The 22,216-nt window shown below is 40.6% G+C and overlaps 1 protein-coding gene across 1 annotated transcript in view; it reads left to right on the forward strand.

Annotated features, from left to right (window-relative positions):
* The window catches only part of htr2aa (5-hydroxytryptamine (serotonin) receptor 2A, genome duplicate a), a 112,152-nt gene extending 91,705 nt beyond the window's left edge, over window positions 1–20,447 (forward strand). The window contains exon 3 of the mRNA XM_005751010.1: window positions 19,369–20,447. Coding sequence (XP_005751067.1) covers window positions 19,369–20,231 — 863 coding nt within the window. The 3' untranslated portion in view covers window positions 20,232–20,447. The remainder of the gene's footprint in view (window positions 1–19,368) is intronic.
* Window positions 20,448–22,216: the final 1,769 nt, after the last annotated feature.

Consider the following 22,216-nt stretch of genomic DNA (forward strand, 5'->3'; position numbering starts at 1 on the left):
TCATCCACTCCTTATAATAAACCTTCACCAGTCTTCACCTACCTGCGAGTCCTGCGTTTGGGTTCCTTCCTCCTCGCCTCCACACAACGCCTGACAGTCATGACCTAAACCTAAACACGAAGACAAATCAGTGGAGAGACGCAAAAAGAAAAGTGCATGCAAGCCAAAGCATCATAAAAGCATCCTATGGGATTCTATGATGAAAGACGTCAGTTTCTTGATGCTGTAGTGCGGATGAACTGAAGGGTACTGATGCTTCCAGGCCCAGGTGATAAAAGCACTCCTGCTAGCTAAAGGATAAAACAAAACTGTAACTGTGATCCTAAAAGCTACTGTTGAGTGTGATTTAAAATCTGACAAACTTCCTTTTTGTAACTTTTTGCTGTCTTTTATTCAAATACATTTGATTTGACATTTGTACATTTTCAAATAAGGCTTAGGTGTCCAGATATTTGTTTCAAGGCTAGCGAAGCGATCTAAAGGGAATCTGTACACCTTTATGCTCATCTATAAAAGAACCTTCCTTGCAGTTTGATTCATTGTTGGTCAAGTAGTTGCAATCAAATTCAAGAAGTGATTTATTTCGGTGGAAGAAACTAGCCACAGTTGTTTGTATAATAGCAAATCTAAAGGTCTTAAAGGCCTCACAACATTTACAGATAAAGAAAAAATGAGAAAGGAGTTCAAAGGAGTGAACGTCCTTCCTTTGATGGCTGAGGAGGCAATAAGAGCTGTAAGACGGGAAAAGGTGGATTACAACAATTTAATATTGTTACAGTGTGTTGTTGAGAAATACACAATTCAGCACTGAAATTATAATAAATTGACAAAGTCTGTTGCTATGACAGGACTATCATAATGAGTCAAATTAAACAGTTCAAAGAAATGATTGTGAATGAATGAATTCAATAGCAGCCTTCACATTTGATGAAGGAGGTGGGGTGGAGAAAAGAATTAAAGAAGCAAAAACAACCATAAAAAAACTTTTATTTATTGGAAAACTGAAACAAGAGATAACTTCCCTCCAAATGCTTTGTCCATTAAACCAAATAACATTTTGTCCAGTCATTATATTGTCTCCAAACTTTATTGACCAAAAGCAAAGACACTGATTTATTTAGAGCTGTCAGCCTCCCCTAATGCCTCCGAACTCCCGAATGACCCTGAGTTCCGTGTTTGCATCCTGTTGGCTCCACTTCATTAACTCTGTCCTTCTGCACCGTGGCTGCTAATGACTGACTCATGCCACAGTAGCTGACTAATAATTTAGCCTTCCATCCTAGCCCAGCTCCACAGCACGAAAGCTAAGATTCACTCATCATTTACTGTATAGTCCAAATAAACTGACGCAGGTAAGTAATTTCCATAAGATCCAGTTTCAGGTGGAGTTAAGTTTGACTGCTATAAGTGTGCTGTTATACATTTAATGGTAGTGATGTGCAATACCACTGATGTCCTTTTCTAATCTGATACCACACATGACTCTGCTTACAATCAGCCATTAGTGTGAGCTGATTGAGTGAGCGCATGTGTGTGTTTTATTGCAATAAAAATAAAATAAATGTTCATATCTCCACTACTCAGAAATTGTAGATGCACCACCAGTTTTCACCTCGCTGCACATTAAATAAAATCAGCTGACTGAAGCTCAGTAGCTCGGTTTGAAAAGGAAAAGCTGAGTAGATGTTGACCGGTTAATTAGTGGATGGCCCACTCTTCTTCCTGTGCCGCATCTCTCCAGTAGTTATTTTGTGTATATTATTCATTTTTCTTAAGCCTACACATTGTCAGTGTAATTTAGTAGCACAATGTAACTCAGTAATAACAAATGCCAAATAATGCAAAAACACAAAACCAACCAAAGAAGAAGAAAAAAAAGCCTAATTGCTAAAAAGAAATTCTGCTATTTAAAAAAAAAAAAAGTAAAACAAAGAAGCAGTGTACAAATGTTGCTAAGGAGGCACACCTGATTGTCCACTAATGAAGACTTTGTCCACATATTCACATTCTTTGTTGTGTGACTGTGTGTGTGCGACATCACTGTATGAACATGCATGCAGAAAAATACCATAAAATGACAATTTAAGTGAAACATTACAGCAGAAAAAACCTAAATAAAGGACTAAATCTACTTAAAATGGACAGATATATTTACAAAACAGATACAATTTACAAAACAGATACAGTGTGAACACAAGATGCAAAAAAGACCACAGACACACAAACAACTAAAAACAAATGTAACCAAAAAACTCAGGTGTGAACTCAACAGAAACGCATAGAGAATGACTTTAAAATCACCCTGAAAAATCAGAAAGGGGTTCAAAGAAAGAGCCACTACTAACGAGAAAGAGGTTAAACTGAAAGCTAAAAGGATAATACACACAGATGTAAAGTAACCACAAAAAGACATGACTGAGAGACTCGACACGACCAGGAAAAGGGGAAAAGAATGAAAACAAATATGTGCAAAATGACCAGAGAGATCAATCAAAATGAAAGAATGAGTGACAAATCAGCCACAAAGAGATTCACAACACATCTCAGTGTCTCGTGTCTATGAGGGGAGAGTGGGAGGGCTTTTTCACATCTGTGCCCAGGAGCTTTTTTCTGATTTTGATCATTTCACCTGTCCTGCTCAGTTTCATTTCCACACTGTTTCCCGAAAGCGTCTCTTGTGCTTGGTTTCTGACAGGAGACATGTTTTCTGTCCTCCAGCCTTGAGGGGCTACATGACTCACAGACATTAAAGTTTGTTTTGGTGATGCAACCTGCACTGGTTAACGTTCGGCTGAGAACTTTTCTTCATTACTCTCGGTTATTTCACGCATGCAGGAACAGTTCTGCCCGTGATTAGTTTTAGCTGGAGAACAAACTTGTCTTTCCAAACATCCTCATTTAAACTATCACCTCACATCTCTTCAGGCCGCTGGTTATTTCCATTAGTTGTATTTCCTGGCTAAAACAGTTTACCTCTTACTTAATATCTTAACATCCACCAGTGAGCATGATGGTGGTTAGCACTGTTGCATGGGTTAAATTTACTGGTCACCCGGGGTCTTTTTGTGTGGACTTTTCTCCTTTTCCTGTGTTGGTGCCCCCCAGGTGCACTGGCTAAAGCTTTAATTATACTTTTGTCCACATGCTAAGGTCTGCTTCGGTCCAACTAACATAAAGTTCATCATCAGACCATGAGCGCAAGAGTCCACGCCAACGTTTGAGTGCCTTCCTGTTTTTTGTGAATGCACAGACTCAAAACAAGACTTACAATATGCCATGCACCCCAGGCAGCAGACCTCAAGGTATAACAGGAATAACTACCCATTGTGTTGGTAGCACCAGAGTGTAATTTCACTAGCTGGGCCCACGTCCTCATTTTAGGTTTGACAGCGTTTTAGTAGGTAAAAGTGAATGCTTTGACATGAATTGAGCTGCGGTTTGGGGAAGGCATCGAAGGGGACCGGTGATGGTTCCTGGGCCTGGCAGATCCCCGTGTACTAAATAGAAGTGAAGAAGTTAAAGAATAGAGAACAAGGAGGGAGGGAGGGTGGGTGGGGGAACCTATTTAGATGACAACCCGAAGGAGCGTGTTTGGAGGCATGGTCCTGCTCCTGAAATTCCAATATATTATCTCCAATAAATATAGTATATTCAAAGTTTATCTCAACAGTCCAACAGTCCAAAAGCAAGCCTGAAGGGTGTAGATGGGAGAGTTTGTGGCTCTACGTCTCTTTGTTTGCCCTGTGGTTGGAGGCTTCTCTCCTTCGCTCCTTGTTGACAAAGCAATTGAGAGTATTAATGGACACCCATCAGGTTACCTACAGCACTCTAAGAGGAATTATGCCAAAGCTGCATTTTCAGCACATGTTAATCAAGAATCATTACAGGAGCTAGAACACGTTCCTGGAAAGTCCATAGAAGGTGGATGTTAACAGGTTAATGTCTCTAAATAGTTAATATAATCTGCTCCTGGGACTCTGGGAAGCATTAATCCCCTGCAGCAGAGGGAACTCTTGCTCTTTCTTGGGGCCATCCTCATGTGAGAGTTTCATCACAGTGTTTGATGGTCTTTGCAACTGCACTTTAAACTTTCAAAGTTGTTAAAAACTTTCCAGATGTGTTGGAGTTATTTTTTTTTTTTCTTATTTCGGTCTTCATTATTCTTCCACACTGTAAAATGTAAAACAAAGGGGAAAAAATATTGAAAAATTTGGCTGACTGGAAGGTTCGACATCAGTCTAAAAGCTAAAGGTATTTTTTTAAATTGCTGAGATGTGACGTGCTGGTAAAGTGCACCGCTGCATATAATGGATAAAACCAGCAGTATGCTCTTTAATAGCGCTCAGTTTCGATGTTCTTGGTTCCTTTTAAGAGACCGACCCAAGTCTACCTGACATTTTCGTTTTATTTTCTTCCTTCGTTACTCTCGTCTTTCTTTCAAAACATTACTACATTGCATTGACATTGCACTGACTCTTTCTTCAACATGGTTTTTCTAATTAACATTTTAAACTGCACTGACACTGGGTTAAGAACTCAACTCCCTGATCTTCAATGAACTTTTCAGTTTGTTAACTAAAACGAAGCTGCTTGCTGATGAATCGGTCAGTATGTGAAAATGTCGAGATGCAGGGAAACAATCGGCCTTTGCATTAAGTTTGCTCTAAAAGCCACAGACACGTGACTAGCAGGCAGTATGCAAGACAAAATGTGAAATGCACTAAAACTATTTCTATAAATTGTTTAAACAAGTCGGTTTAATTACACAAGTGCAGCCAGCAATCCAACATATGTGAGGAAATGTGAGGAAAGAGATCACAGCATTTAAGTATTATTTGATAAATAGAAACTGTTCCCTGCAGTATATTTGAAAGCCTCCTGTAAGTGCTTAGAACTTTTATGTGTAATACACTATGCATGCAAAAACCTCAGGGCTAAAACCTACCAACTAAGCGGAGGATCCACAGAGTCAACATCACGATGAGTTGAATAATGCGATGTCAGTGGGGCAGGCAGCCAGTCCTGCCTTCAGGCACATTGGAGCACCCTGAACACGCCTCAGTGGCACACTACCCCGCCTCGGCGCCTCCTAGGGATTGAGTTTGTCTGAGAAAGGAGGAGAGCGGAGCCCGGTGGCTTCCTTGTCAGAGTGTTGTGGTTGTTGTTAACTCACACGTGCTCAAGCTACTGCAGTGAGCTGAGGTTATAGTCTGATCTGATTGGACCTAGCATCAGGACTTACAGATTCCTGCACAGAGGAGGATAGGAGGGTGTAGATGCTCACACTGACATGCATGAATGCATGCTGATGATGTGCGAGTGTGTGAGATAGTGAGAACATCTCTAGAGTTACATAACTGAAATGTTCATGTATTTCTTTACAGATGCGTTACGCTGCACTCACAAACCACACACACACAGGCCTCAAAAGCACCCTGAAAAGGATTTTAGAATGCGGCAAATGATAAACTAAAAATTATAAACATCCTTCAAGTGTTCTCTGAAAACATCATAAGAACTTGTAGATAAATGTTGCCATTGTTATAAAAATGAGGACCTGAATTTTTAAATTTTTTAGATGTGTTATTTTGACGCAGACCTCTGCATGTGGTGAAGTCGCTGTGCTGACTTAATCCTGAGAGCAGCCATTGAATTGGGCATGAACAGTTTTTTTGAAGAGTAAATGTTAAAACTGAATCACCACATAATCGTTCCTCCTCGATGTAAAAAACCTTAAAAATAAATGCATCAGTATTATGTACAGAGGAGAGAGGAGGACACAGTGTTGGGGAGTAACGGAATACATGTACCGCCGTTACGTATTTAAAATACAAAATATGAGTAACTGTATTCCGTTACAGTTACCGTTTAAAAGGGTGGTATTTAGAATACAGTTACTTTGTTGAAATAAATGGATTACACTGCGGTACTTTCCTGTTTCATTTTGTCGCGGGTCAGGACTGTTTGGGTTTTGTTTGACAGCTACGTTCTGTTGTTTCAGGCGGCAGCGTTACGGTTGCCATGGTTACTGGGTGACGCTCTCTCTCTGCGTGTTTCCTGGGTGAGAGAGCGGCTTTTTGTTGTTGTTGTGCTAAGCTAACAGGCAGAATGCTACAAGCATAGCTCTAAAGAATGTAGCATCATGGGCAGTGTAGTCCGTGTTGCAGGGAGAATGGACTGCCATACACGTTATGTGTCTGTGAGCGCGAAAAGGGAGAAAAAGGCGAGTGGAAAAGTACGAGTTGTCACCAAGCAGAAACGGGAGATGGAAGCATGTAAATATAATAATAACCACTGCAGCCAAGAAGAGTCCCTGACGAGCCCAGTTGTAAGTAAGCTATTAAGACTCGACTGTACACTGTGTTCGTGTTTTCCTCCGAAACAATAAGTTCCGTTGGAGCAGCCTTTCAACGCCTCTCTGTCTGAAACTTGACCCAGACAACAAAGTAAAGCTAGTTTTCGGCTACGAGCCGATAGGGACCCCGCCGTATTAGTCAGAGGTCCCTTTACTACAGTTCGGAGCCGCGGACCTTCAGTAATAGTAATAAATCACAGCAATAGTACATTCACGTTGTTGTAAAAAGCATGATAACATATTAAGTAATCCAAAGTATTCCGTTACGTTACTCGATGAGAGTAACGTAACGGAATACGTTACAGAATACATTTTGGGGCATGTATTCTGTAATCTGTAATGGAATACATTTTAAAAGTAACCTTCCCAACACTGGGAGGAGAGAGGTACAACACTGAGCATCTACAGCCATCTGTAAAACACCTCGAAGCTCTGTCATAATTTGGGACTGACTTTCAGCCAGTGGTGTTGGACATCTTGTTAAAATTGATAGAATTACAAGTGCAGAGAAGTACTGCCAGATCCACCATGCAATACTGTCTGCAAAGTGTCTGATTGGAATCGGCTTCATTTTTCACCATGACAATAATCCCAAACGCGCTGCCAATCCAATAAAAGCATCACCTGGTTAGAAAAACACACAGTGGGACACTCAGTCATGGCCTAAATCAGGGGTGGTTTAAAACATTTGTACAGCGCTACATATATTTTGCTTGGGAAATTCCTTATATAAGGTAAAATTATTCAAGCTCTTTTTTATGAGTGCATATTTATACCAGAGAGTATCTTGAAGTGGAATCAGAACCTTTTAGAACAAAGTGCCTAGTGTTCTAATTTATGTTTGTCTAACATTTCATTTTCTGTCTGTGAATGGCTACCCAAGCAATATGGGCTATGTAGGTCAGCTGCTAAGCTTGCCAGGGAGAAGGGGAAGCTTCCCTTTATGTGTCACTTACATGGTTCACGAGCATAATATATTCACTCAGTCTGATTTCATTGTACTTTGTCAAAACACTGTAAATGGCCTGCATTTGTATAGCGCTTTTCTAGTCCATAGGACCCCAAAGCGCTTCACACTACATTCAGTCATTCACCCATTCACACACACATTCACACACTGGCGATAGCAAGCTACATTGTAGCCACAGCTGCCCTGGGGCGCACTGACAGAGGCGAGGCTGCCGGACACAGGCGCCACCGGGCCCTCTGACCACCACCAGTAGGCAAACACGGGGTTAGTATCTTGCCCAAGGATATTTGGCATGCAGCCAGGATGCAGCCTGGGATCGAACCACCGACCTTCTGATTAGTGGCTGACCTGCTCTGCCACCTGAGCTACAGCCACCCCAATATTTAACCAAGCCTGAAAGATTATTAGAATTTGAAATGAAAATACTTTCAGAATCTCAGCATCAGGGTTTGAACTCAAAATGCACCTGAAAACTGGATAGAAAGAGTATTGATATGATGTATAAGCAGGTTACCTTATGCAGATGAGCTACTGCATAACAATCAGCACATTGTTTGTAAGTAAGTAAAAAGTAAAATTTTATTTATATAGCACATTTCTAGATAAAAGATCACAAAGTGCTTTACAAGGTATAAAACAAAAACAGTCAAAAGTTAACAAAATGCAATTACAAAAAGATTTGTGCAATAACAAACAATTTAGGTGCCACAGTCTGTAACATGGCTATTATAATGAAAGTGGAGATTATATCAAAGAGGAGAAATGTTTAGAAGAAAGTGTTAGGCGACAAAACAGAAATGAGAAATGAGACAGGGATGTTGGAAACGGGCCAGATGTATCTCCTTGTAACAGCAGTTGATGTGTGAGACATTCGTAAAAGTGAGACTCCATCTGCTTGTGTGGGACAAACAACTTTAAAGACTCATGAATTTCTAGCATTGCCTGTTAAGCATGAACACCACAAATATTGATTCACTGGGGTGGAAACATATTTTGACACAAACCACATTTATTACAGACCATTTCCTGAGAGGCTTGTTTTCACTTTTCCGCTCAGTGAAGTCAGAGAGACGACATCTGCGTCACTCAGTACTGAAGTCTTCTTTTGTTTTTGCTGCTTTACCTCCTGCTGGGGCTCTTACCTGATATTATGTGAATAAATGATCACGAGGCAGAAAGCTTCAGAGTGAGCGGAAGAGACTGCATTTCAAGTAAACAACATACAGTTAAATGCAAAACATTTACATCACTTATAAACAGTTGCTAGTGTCCAAGTGCTCAGCAACTTGGCACAAACTAATTGCATATAGATGGTTAAGATCAGGCAGAGCATCAGAATAGGGGAACAGAGGGGATTTAGGTGACTCTGATTGTGGAATTCAGAGTTACTTAAGAATGTCATAAATTGTTTCAGAAACTGTTGAGCTACTGAAAGTTTCCTGCACAATTATCCGTAGGGTTTACACAGACTGACCTAATAAAGAAAATATCCTGTGAGAGGCAGTTGTCTTGGCACAAACGCCCTATTGTTACCAGAGCTCAGAGGAGAATTTGGGCTGACAGGAAGGCAAAAGTAATTCAAATAACCACTTGTTGTTTGGAAGAGCATCTCTCAATGCACAACAGCAGAAGACCACACCAGGTCCTTCTCTTTTTATCTAAGAACAAAAAACTGAGCCTACAGTTTGCATAATTTCACCAAAACAGGACATATGCATCTTTGTTTAATCAGTGACCTTTACTCATGTTAATTTTGTCAAATTTCAAAACCTGCTGCAAAAGAACTGGGACAAAGCAATCACTGAACTGTGGAGAACCTGAAAACCTTTCATCTGTTAAATAGAAAACAATAGAATTTTCAAATTTTCGTTTTTGTAACATTCATGAAAACATTACCCAAGAACTTAGACTTACACTAAGCTCAAATAAGTGACATTTATCTCATTCTCAGTTTGAAAGGGAAAAGCCTCAGTATACTTCCTCCATACCCTTCAACTTTTCCTTTAAGTGCAGTTTACTGTTGTCTTTGTCATATTGCAGCTTGCTGTACCAATAGTAAAATTAATTTCATTAAAAAGAGATTATGATCCAGGGCGCTGCAGAAAGATCCTAAATAAATATTCACGTCTGGAGACATGAATGGCACAGTCCCGTGCATGAAGATAGAAAACAGGCCCATTCAAAGGTCAGAATTAAAATGGATTTAACAGAAGAATAACATGACTTGGATGCTGCCAACTCTTTGTGAAAAATTGACTAATTAAAGCCAACAGCAAAGACCAGAGCCTTTGTCACCACGACATGTTTGCCAATTTTTTAGCCACTTGTCATCCTGGTGTCTTCCAGTACTGAATGTCAACATATTTACAGCAGGAAATAAGACTCTAATCCATCTAGAGCGGCTGCTGTGATGTGAACAAACCCTCATCTAACTAACAGGGTCTGCTGGCTACAACACAGAGCTGATGGCTGGCAGGAAGAAAAAAACCCTCATGTGGTTGTGGTTGCATTATTTTTCAGTCTCAAGATAATATCTATATTTGTATAGGTTTACAATCTACAGTGGGGCAAAAAAGTATTTAGTCAGCCACCGATTGTGCAAGTTCCCCCACTTAAAATGATGACAGAGGTCAGTAATTTGCACCAGAGGTACACTTCAACTGTGAGAGACAGAATGTGGAAAAAAAATCCATGAATTCACATGGTAGGATTTGTAAAGAATTTATTCGTAAATCAGGGTGGAAAATAAATATTTGGTCACCTCAAACAAGGAAAATCTCTGGCTCTCACAGACCTGTAACGTCTTCTGTAAGAAGCTTTTCTGTCCCCCACTCGTTACCTGTATGAATGGCACCTGCTTGAACTCATCATCTGTATAAAAGACACCTGTCCACAGCCTCAAACAGTCAGACTCCAAACTCCACCATGGCCAAGACCAAAGAGCTTTGGAAGGACACCAGGAAAAGTATTGTAGACCTGCACCAGACTGGGAAGAGTGAATCTACAATAGGCAAGCAGCTTGGTGTGAAAAAATCAACTGTGGGAGCAATCATCAGAAAATGGAAGACATACAAGACCACTGATAATCTCCCTCGATCTGGGGCTCCACGCAAGATCTCATCCCGTGGGGCCAAAATGATCATGAGAACGGTGAGCAAAGATCCCAGAACCACACGGGGGGACCTGGTGAATGACCTGCAGAGAGCTGGGACCAAAGTAACAAAGGTCACCATCAGTAACACACTACAACGGCAGGGAATCAAATCCCACAGTGCCAGACGTGTTCCGCTGCTGAAGCCAGTGCATGTCCAGGCCCGTCTGAAGTTTGCCAGAGAGCACATGGATGATACAGCAGAGGATTGGGAGAATGTCATGTGGTCAGATGAAACCAAAGTAGAACTTTTTGGTATAAACTCAACTCGTCGTGTTTGGAGGAGGAAGAATACTGAGTTGCATCCCAAGAACACCATACCTACTGTGAAGCATGGGGGTGGAAACATCATGCTATGGGGCTGTTTTTCTGCCAAGGGGACAGGACGACTGATCCGTGTTAAGGACAGAATGAATGGGGCCATGTATCGTGAGAGTTTGAGCCAAAACCTCCTTCCATCAGTGAGAACTTTGAAGATGAAACGAGGCTGGGTCTTCCAACATGACAATGATCCAAAACACACCGCCCGGGCAACAAAGGAGTGGCTCCGTAAGAAGCATTTGAAAGTCCTGGAGTGGCCTAGCCAGTCTCCAGACCTCAACCCCATAGAAAATCTGTGGCGGAAGTTGAAAGTCCGTGTTGCTCGGCGACAGCCCCAAAACATCACTGCTCTCGAGAAGATCTGCATGGAGGAATGGGCCAAAATACCAGCTACTGTGTGTGCAAACCTGGTAAAGACCTATAGTAAACGTTTGACCTCTGTTATTGCCAACAAAGGTTATGTTACAAAGTATTGAGTTGTATTTTTGTTATTGACCAAATACTTATTTTCCACCCAGATTTACGAATAAATTCTTTACAAATCCTACCATGTGGATTCATGGATTTTTTTTTCACATTCTGTCTCTCACAGTTGAAGTGTACCTCTGGTGCAAATTACTGACCTCTGTCATGATTTTAGGTGGGGGAACTTGCACAATCGGTGGCTGACTAAATACTTTTTTACCCCACTGTATTTCCTCTACTCCTCTTTTATATGATTGAGAACCTGATCTTCTTCTTTGGCCCAGAAACAGCATTTATTGAACTAGTTGGTTCTGGGTTAACTTCAGGATCACAACTTTCTTGAAATTTCTCAAACTGAAGAACATTTCTTAAGAAGTCCAAAATAACAAAGGAAAGAAATGTCATGTGATTTTGATTTGAATGTGTGAGTGTATGTTCATGAGATGCCTACAGTAAAACTACACATTAAAGTACTTTTGAGTCTATTGTGGATAGTGTGATCAAAATTTATTTTAACTGTGTATTTCAGACCAAAATTAAGGTCAAGTATAAAGATGGGTGAGGTCTGGCCCATGAGTACTCTTCTAATAATGTGGTAATGACTACTGATACTACTCATGGCTTTGACTATCACCAGTGATGAATCACTGATTTCATATTCATCACTATATCCTCAGTGGCTCTGATAGAGCAGAGCACTGGATTTTCTCCATTTGAATCATCTCATAGCAGCACTTTAGCCAAAAACAGACACAAACAGCTCAAACGGACGACACATCTGCAAACCTCTATGGCAAACAAATCAAGACTCACAGATCAAAGAAACCAGCAGTAAAAAGGTTGTGTGAGTGTCTTTGAATTCAGCTCTCTGAAGGTTGATCATTTTCACAAGAGAAGAGAAACCCAATATCTTCTTTAGTAGCCCATTTGCCTCAAGGCTGAATGTGTGCTACAGCCTTTCTTTCAGCTCCAGACAGAAAACTAACAAAAGTTTTTTCCATCTGTAGAACTGCAGCTCTATGGACTGCTTTGTAAACACACAAAAACAGTAGAAAATTCACCGAGTTCACTGAGACCACATTCTCTACATTCTCATGATATGAACATAGATTGCAGCTCCTGACCTGCATCTGCAGGATTGTATGCACTGCACTTATTTTGGTTTTTTTAATGCAAAAATTTCTCCATCGTAGGATCAATAAAGTCTTATCTTATCTTATGATTCCCTACTTAGATGAACAAGCAGGTGTTTCAAAAACAGCTGCATGTTGACTGGAGTTAGAGCTTATCCTTGTAAATTTACCCAAGCATTGAGTGAAGATAAATATGCTATCATAATTCAAAATATATTATCCTACAACACAAGTTTGTGGAACATCTGGTATCAAATAATAGAGATAAAATGCATGCAAGTTATTAAATGGTTGTAAATCTGCTACATTTCTTCAGCTCTTTCAGTTCTGATTGTAGTATTCCTGTAGTTTCATCTGTGGTCCTTTTGACGTCTCATCAACAATAGATACTGCCATTCAAAGTTGCCGGCTTTAACCAGAGGTCAGCCAACAGTCAGCCAACAGGGATTCTCCCCTTCATTCCTTGGGGCGTATCTGCTTTCCACTATAAACACACCCCTTTCACTCAACTGCAGAGTGTAACCAAGAAATGCCGCATTCTTCAAAAAACCTTTGACTTGGATTGTCAGCTATAGATGATTTTCTCTGTATTATTGTACGGTCTTTGCCTAATAACATAAAGCATTGAGGCCACTGTTTTGATTTGATGCTATATAAATAAAACTGAAATGAATTTCACATTCTGCAATAGCTTTCATTGTGAACCTCTACACCCATTAAAATATTTTTTTAAAAAACCCTTAAATCAAATGGATAAAACTTTACAGTTAGTTTGACCATTCAGACATTTACTCGCCTCTGTCAGTGCGCCCCAGGGTGGCTGTGGCTACAATGTAGCTTGCCATCACCAGTGTGTGAATGGGTGGATGACTGGTTGTGTAAAGCGCTTCGGGGTCCTTAGGGATTAGAAAAGTGCTATACAAATACAGGCCATTTACCATTTTACTCTGCAAATCACCAAAACTATTTCCAGTAAACAGTTCCTCATTCATCCATTGAAATTTACTCTAACAAATAGATACAATTTAAAAGTAAATTAAATACAGAAAAATAATATTCTTGCACACAAGCCTCCTCATAGATCCCAAACCAGATTTGGAGTTTATTTCTGAGACTGGTAGAACTTCATTTTTTATTGAGCCTAAATTGTTGTTTACAATAAATGCAGTCTACTACTATGTGACTTCCATAAATTTAAGGTTTTCCTTCCTGTTATTTAGTGGTGGTTTATTGGTGGTTTTTAAATTGATATTACGCTCATCTATCAGCCGGTAATCGGTCAGGACTACATCAGGCATCCATCATTGTCCTGTCAGGGATGAGCCATTTTAAGCGGCTGCATCTGTTAATTCATATAATGATGTTCATATTATGTAAGCAGCTATTAATGGGAATAATTCAAGCAATGAAAAAACTGATTTTTTTTTTAATTTTGTGCTATTTTGTCTTTTCTGTATTTGCAGTCTGTTCACGCTGCTTCCTAAATCCCTCTTCTTCGTTGGTAAATTGATGATTTTTCCTTTTTTGTGTGTATTTGCACCAAACAGATATTATACAATATAACAACACGTAAGAAAGTGCCCCAAGCAAGTTTCCTGTAAGCTTCTTTGTGTCTTTCTATTTCTACAGATCTCAGTTTCCTAATCCCCAGTGACAAATTTCTTATAAAATCTTTTTATCAGTTATGTAGGCCCATATAAATCCTAATGCACATCTAAGCAAAGTTGTTTCTTGGCAGGAAAAATAGTCCCCTGTTCCTTAATCTAACAGCTCATTCCACCTCCACACCTCGCAGTTAAAGCAGGTACAGAGAACTAAAAGAAATCACTGCTTTTATCAGATGAATGCAGTACAATAAAACGCTTATAGTCATCTTTTTTTTTTTTTTTTTGCTTTCAGAGTTCTAAGCACAAACCAGCTGTTTGAAGCATTTTCCAATCAGATTTCAGGCTGCACTGATTCTCCTAAATGTCTTGATTTATACTTCCAGACTGAAGCATTCTCCATCATCTCTCTCTTCTTCTTCATCTCCTTTGTGTCTCCCTCCCCTCTGTTTTCTCCCACTTGATCGTCTTTCATCTTCTTTTCCACCTCTGATATATTATTTCCTGACCGATTTGTTTCGTGTCCTCAGTGTTGAGTTTGCCATCAGGGACAAGAGAAGGAGGCCAAAAAACAACAACTAGCTTTTGATTTCTGTGATTCTGTGTGATGGATGCTTGAGGGACTTATCTGAAGAACAAAATTAATCCAGGGACTTGTATCACCGTCACCTCGACAAATAACGTTTGATCGGCTGGATATGAAGCAGACAGCAATTTAAAGTTACTAATGATATTTCCTTTCTCTTTGAATCCAGCTCTGTTTTTCAGTGTTTCTTTTTCTTTGACACCTTCAGTCCGTCAGCTGCCTAACCGCTCCACAGTAATGATGAAAAATACGTCTGTGCCTAATCACCTGCTTTTTAAAAACATACAAAGCCACATATCCACAGCAGACAGCCTCTACTCACCTACAAAACGTAATTTTGTAATGAGGAGCTTGATAGCACATCGACATTTAGCCCGAATGTTATCACCATGGAGTTTAATAACGGCACAGCAGATGCCATATCATGCTTGTCTGTGAGCCTCGAGTCTAAAAGCACTCTTCAGCTCTCAATCAAACATTGTGAGCATGTCTGAGTTTGCATTTGTCACGGAGGGACAGGCCTGCTACGTAAGAGTCTTGGGCCCAAAGTGTCAGGGCGGCTCTGGGTAAAATCCATCTTTAATGTTTCTCATTAGAAGGTTAATCAAGCAATAAGACATGCCAGAAATGACCAAAAGTTAAAGACTCTGACAAACTCAACCTAAACTACATAAAAATTATATGAAGAGATTAAATGGCAAAGAGATCAAAATCAACCACAATAAGACATGACGAGAGTCCAAAACTCCTTTTAAGAGAACAATATCATATTTTATATAGATAGTCTTCATTCTTTTTAAACTTACTTTAAGATGTTTGTAGAGAAGTAAAAGTGAGATAATGGAAGCAAGATTTACTTACTTACTTTACTTTCATTAACCAAACTTTTATGAGAGTAGGCAATGGATAATGGGTATTAATTTGTTAATACCTGGACATGAGTAACTTTATTTGATTATATAGAATAGAATAGAATTCAACTTTATTGTCATTGCACATGCACAGGTACAGGGCTACGAAATGCAGTTTGCATCCATCCAGAAGTGCTTTAGTGATATAGATATATTACAATAAATATTAGCAATAATATAGATATGTAAATATATTACAGAAATGGATCTATTATGGTATGTTATAATGTACACGGTATGAAGTATGTTGTGAATATTCTATAACTATAGGTATGTACAGGCTGTAGTGAGTACAAGCTATGTACAGGCTATGAACAGGATATAAATATGAAAAACTATACAGAATATGAAATAAATAACTTTACAGAATCTGAGATATACAGTTATACAGAAATGGGAACTGTGCAAGTTGTAAACAGTTGTAGGGTTAAAAATTATCGTATGTACAGAATGATTATTACAGAGCTATACAGTAGTGCAGTTAAGATAAGTGAGATATGTGGATAATTTCTACAGAGGCTATATAAAGTGCTGGTGGTTGTGAGTGGTGGTTCAGTCCATGTTATTATTGTGTGTTTGAGGGTACAGTTGTCCATTGTGGGTGTGTGTGTATGTTCAGTCCATGTTTTAACGTGGGTCAGATGTCAGGAGGCAGAGTTCAGGAGTCTGACAGCTGTGGGGAAGAAGCTGTTCCGGTACCTGGTGGTCTTAGTCCGGAGGCTCCTGTAGCGCCTCCCAGAGGGCAGGAGGGTGAAGAGTCCATGTGATGGGTGACTGGGATCTTTGATGATTTTCCCAGCCCTTTTCAGACACCGCTTCCTGTAGATGTCTTTTATGGCAGGAAGTGGTGCTCCGGCGATGCGCTGGGCAGTTTTCACGACCCTCTGCAACGCCTTCCGGTCCGAGGCAGAGCAGTTCCCGTACCAGACTGTTATACAGTTGGTCAGGATGCTCTCGATGGTGCAACGATAGAAGTTCACCAGGATGTCTGAGGACAGGTGGTTCTTCCTCAGAGTCCTCAAGAAGAAGAGGCGCTGGTGAGCCTTCTTGACCAGCTTGGAGCAGTTGGTCATCCAGATGAGATCCTTGGAGATGTGGACTCCCAGGAACTTGAAGCTGCTCACACGCTCCACAGCCGTCCCCTTAATGTGGATGGGTGGATGTGGGTCAGCATTCCTCCTGTAGTCCACGATGAGCTCCTTGGTCTTCTCGGTGTTAAGCAGCAGGTTGTTTCTGTCACACCACTCAGCCAGACGATCCACCTCCTCCCTGTAGGCGGCCTCATCGTTGTCACTGATGATAATACTACACCACAGTATATTTCCAAATAACTGGTCAGCTTTTGTTTTTAGTGTTTTAGTGTTGTTTTAGTGACGTTGCAAGAATTTCAACATTACATTGTAACAAGTTCAAAAGTTCAAAACAAGGATTCAAAAGCATCATAGTAAAGTCCAGGTGGAAAGAGACAAAAAGGCTGCAAAAAGGCACAACGTCCTGTTGTATTATCATCATAATCACGCTCAGGTTATCACAACCTCTAAAGCTGCCTATTAGACTGCACACTCTTCAAAGATCTTCAAAGCTGTTCAGTCAAAAAACAAACAAACTTTAGTATCTGAAGCAGCTGTAAAAACAGATTTTTTTTTTCATTTCAGATTTTACACAAATAAAACATAAACACTCATGAAATATGTACAGCTCTTTGGACTGTCACCAAATCTTTTACAGTCCTTTGTGCTTTCTAGAGGACCAACAGAGCCAGCAACAGCTCAAAGTTACTACAACTGCTTTAATACAATTCCCAGATGATGTATCTTACTGATTTTGCTGTTGTCATTGTTGGGTTTTGTAATGCAGAGCACCTTCTGAAACTGTACTACAGATTTTGCAGCTTTAAATACAATACCATCGATACTTTTAAAGTAGAAGGATGACAGTCCACCCACCCACGCTCCCTGAAGCAGGCAGCTGTATGTTCCTCTATGTTCCAGAAACATTGTTGTCATGGTGTTTCTGTTTCACGTTTCAAAATTATACATGCATGACTGTTGTCAATAAACTGATTAACTGGCTGATCATTTCTGCACCATCTTTCTCTTGAGAATAAAGCAAGACGAAGGCCGACTGGGATGGGAGTAAATATCTCTTTTATGAGGGCTGCAAAGCTTCACAGTGAAGCACCGAAACCAGTTTTCTGTCAAACCAGCCAAACTTAATGGGAATTATCCATCTTTGACCCTCCTGCTCCTAATATGCAGCAACAATTTCAGTCTACCTTCGCTGCGCCCGTCCATCTCCAACCATCTCACCCTCCTCCTCTCCCCGCTCTATCTCTGTCTCTTTCTGTCACTTTCCTTCTATTTGTTATGAGCCGGTAATGAGAACATGGCGTGTGGGAGATTGCTCAGTTTATCTCCTTCTACCCAGTTCCTGCTAGTATCATCCAAAACCTTTTTTAGACATTTTCTTATTACATTTATCACAACGTGTGACTGCCAAAGCCCCTGCAGACAATTAAAAAGAACAAATAACCCAAAACAATAAAGGAAGTTCACCGTTAAACATTTTAAAGCCGATGTATATCGGGTAATAAAATGGGCAAGTATGCAAGGTGAACTGCTACTGTCAGCCACAGAGGGAGAAGGAAACACTGTCAAACCTCAGATTCAGCCCACAGGAGTAAGGTGGAGGCAAACCTGCACTTTCCTCCCACACTGTGACAGACAGAAAAATGGAAAAAATTGTTTTAGCTGCAAACTTAATGGAAAATTTGACACCTTTATTTGGGAACAGATACGGTCCAACTGTTGTGTTCGTGCGGTGAAATAGAGCAGACTGGTGAGCTCCACTCAAAAGAAATATTTAAGCTCAAAGATCTGACTTAAAGTAATTTGATTACATTTAAATGTAATCCATGTAATTTTGTTACATAATTGCAACGTGAAATGTTAAAGTTAATGGAATCTGGTCAAATAAGTGTGTTCGATTGGTATACATTCAGTCTATATTTTACTTAGCAAACAATTATTTGACTACATAAACCTTTGATTTAATATATGTGAAATATATGTACACACTGTCTGTGTGTATACAGTACTTCTGCTAAATCAGTGGTTTCAAACTGTGGGGCAGGGTCCTGGAGTGAGACAAGGAGCCACCACAGGTGTAGTTCTATGAGGTGAAGTTGGATGAATGTCATTTTCTTAAGGAAAAATAAGCTGAGCTTTAACCTCCTAGGGCCTGGCGTCCACATATGTGGACATCACATTTTGGGATGTCTGGACGAAAATACTTAATTTTTCTCTACAAGGGCCTGATATCCACTTACGAGGACATTATACTGCCACTGTTCTATCAAGATTTAAAACCAATGTCCTCATATGTGGATCTCATTTGTCTCAGAAATAAAAATTAGGTGATAAAACAAAAAATCTGGTAATTCTTTGTTTTTACATTCATCAGGTCCCAATCAACCCAAATAGCAAAGAAAAAATTTAAATGCATGCCATGAAAGAGTTCGGGTCTTAGGAGGTCAAGTAACTTGAATCTTTGTTTTATTGTTAATGAGTGATAGAAACCGTGGGCTGTGGGACGTGAACTTTTTTCAGCGTCTCTATGCCAAAAAAGTTTTGCTTGTTTACACAGATAAAGCCTGCAAATCAGTGTGCTCCGATAATAGTTTTGATTTATGACTATAAAACTTAAACTCATGTGAAAATCCATCCACTGCTGCACAAAGCCAGGTTTCCTCTCACCAGCCGACCCTAATCTCCTCTGGTACAGACACAAACACTAATATCTACATGAATCACAGAGGTTGTTATCTAATTGTAATGTTCTCCTCATGTCTCTGCTGTTGTCTTTCTCTGTAGGGATCTCAATGCCGATTCCTGTGCTGGGTCTCAGAGACCACTCCAAGGTCTTCAAAGATGGCAGCTGTCTGCTGACAGATAACAATTTCGTGCTGGTCGGCTCCTTCGTGGCCTTCTTTATCCCCCTCACCATCATGGTCGTCACCTATTTCCTGACCATCAACGCCCTGCAGAACGAAGCCACCCTCTGCTTGGACCAGCTGGTCCCACGGCCCAAATGGAGCACTACCTTCACCTTGAGCTTCTTTCCACAAACGTCTTTGTCCTCCGAGAAACTCCTCAGGCGATCGATAAGCCGTGACGCCACAGGCAGAGGGAGCACCGGCGGGCTGGGTGGCGCCCGCGGGAGCATATCTGGCTCTCTCTTTGGGCGCCGCACCATGCAGTCGATCAGCAACGAGCAGAAGGCTTCAAAGGTCCTTGGGGTGGTGTTTTTTCTCTTTGTGGTTATGTGGTGCCCGTTTTTCATCACCAACGTGCTGGTGGTGGTGTGTGAACCTGACGTTTGTGACCCGGGAGTCATGGGAGGTCTGCTGAATGTTTTCGTCTGGGTAGGCTACTTGTCCTCTGCAGTCAACCCACTGGTCTACACATTATTCAATAAGACGTACCGCGCCGCGTTTCTGCGATACGTTCGCTGCCAGTACCAGCCAGAGAAGAAACCTCTTCAGCTTATACTGGTGAACACCATCCCCCCACTGGCTTACAGCTCCACCCAGCTACCTTTGGGAGACATCGGGAAGTTAGGAAATGGAGTGGCGCATTGTAGCAGTGGAGCAAAAGAGTTCTCTTCTCCTGGGCAGGAGATGGAAAAATCCAGGCAGAACAAAAGCCAGGGAGACAAAGACGAGAGCTGTGTGTAAGAAACTGAAACAAAATCCTGGTTAAAGGCCAATCCAGTGCAAGCAATTTCAGTTTCCCCCCTCTGTGGTTACAGTGTAGGGTCTGAGATTTTAAGTGCCAAAGACAATGTGCCTCAAAGTCAGGGGTTCAGAAATACAGAGGTCACTGAAAAAGCAGAAGAAGCCTTTAAATGCTCAACATTTCCACAACAGTTTCCTCAGATTCACACAGCTTCATCAACAGATCAGGTGAACAAGGTCTGTGATTGCTCCTCAAAAATGTTGTAAACAAGCATGTGCATCACAGATCATCATCCCCATCTTCAGGCTCGCTGCTCTTTCAGAATCTTTTGTACACTGCCGCAAAAGACAAAATTACTCTTGACAAACATATCAATTAATTTTTTTTCACCAAACAGTCTTTGAACGTTATCTTCCAGTCTGAGAGCCAAATCAGAGAGATGAAAAGACGGTACCGTCCGTGTGGATGATGTGAAACACAGTTGGGCACATCCCAACAAAACAGTTCTATTTTGTTACAACACTTTGGACAACAAGGGTGAAAAAGTCAGACATTGTTCACATAACTACATTTTCCATGGATGCTCAGCTGCTCTAACCTCAGCTGCCCCTTCATTTTGCCAGCTCCCTGGCATCAGTCATGTGGTGTCTACCTTCTATCATACCTTTGGGTGGATCAGTGGGGATTAGACTGGATTTCCTGCCACCTTATCAGATGATAGTGTTGGGAGGAGGAAGAGCCAGGACGAGCCTAAATACACCAGAACTCCAGACACTTGCAGAGGTCAGATGAAGCTGTCAAAAGGGGAGGAAAAAAAACTTCTGCTGCTTCTGTATTTTATGTTGAAAACAACAAAAGGAAGAATATGTCTGAGGCAGACATTCAGTAATTAGAGAGAATCCATAAATGAATCTATATTTGTATTTTGTGCACATTTGTGAATAAATGTATATGACTGTTGAGGTTAAATAGATTTTATATGCAAATGAGAGGATGATTACTGAAGCTGACATGGTGCAGGATGAGTACAGCAGAGTAGGAGACATTTGATTGGCAGGAAAAAGTGTATTTAAGTGCAGTTGTATCCACTGTAAAGGTCATAGTTTATATTATGTTCAAGCCAAACTATCCGTGCACACTGGCATTTTTATGATGACATTTCCAAAAAAAAAAAAAATGCTTATATACTATCTAGTGTGTTTTGTTTTTTGTTTTTTACTGTTTTTTACTGTTTTTGCTAATATGAGGAGAAGGATGTGAAAGGAGGAAAGTAGCTGGAACAGTGCATCAAGGTGAGCTTGCACCATGGATTTATTGCCAGGAAATATTTGGAGCGGCGTTTCAGACTCAGTCTCAGTGCCTGACACTTGCATGGGCTTGGTCTAAAATTGTAAAAAATCACTGTCTGCACTATGAATGCACACACCAACCTTGTCTCACCCCTAACTCATCACATAGTGATGTTTGGTCTGGACCACATGGATTCCGATTTTGACACCCTGGACAGCCCTTTAATGTTGCTTTTGCAAAGTGCCACCTGGTACGGTTTACCCAGAGTCCATCAATGTATGGATCAGGCAATAATGAGCCTGAAGGTAAAAGTAATCCTGTGGTGTTTAGTCCATTTAAATCCAACTGAAAATGAAGATAAGATGGTGCACCCACTATTAGAATTAGAGTAGAAGAAGTTTCTGACCAAGCATCACTATGTAAGGAGTAAGGAATCAGTTTAAGGTGCCCTGTGGAGTTGTGTTTAAAACAAACACCAATTATGTTCAGCAGTTCTTACCAAACCCACTGTGTTTATGAGCTTGTTTCAAAGAGGCCAGAATGACACAGTATTAGCAGAACCCAACTTTTCAGTTAGTGCAGGTTCCAATGAGCCTCAGCAGCAGTCACTGTGAGAGCTAAATAATTTCACCTACTGGTTAAAAACCTAGAATATGGGAACTCCCACTGATAGCACGACCATCAGTGTCGTATT

This window comes from Pundamilia nyererei, unplaced genomic scaffold (assembly GCF_000239375.1).
Source record: "Pundamilia nyererei isolate P.nyererei 1_Seehausen unplaced genomic scaffold, PunNye1.0 scaffold00296, whole genome shotgun sequence".
NCBI classification, from domain to species: Eukaryota; Metazoa; Chordata; class Actinopteri; order Cichliformes; family Cichlidae; genus Pundamilia; species Pundamilia nyererei.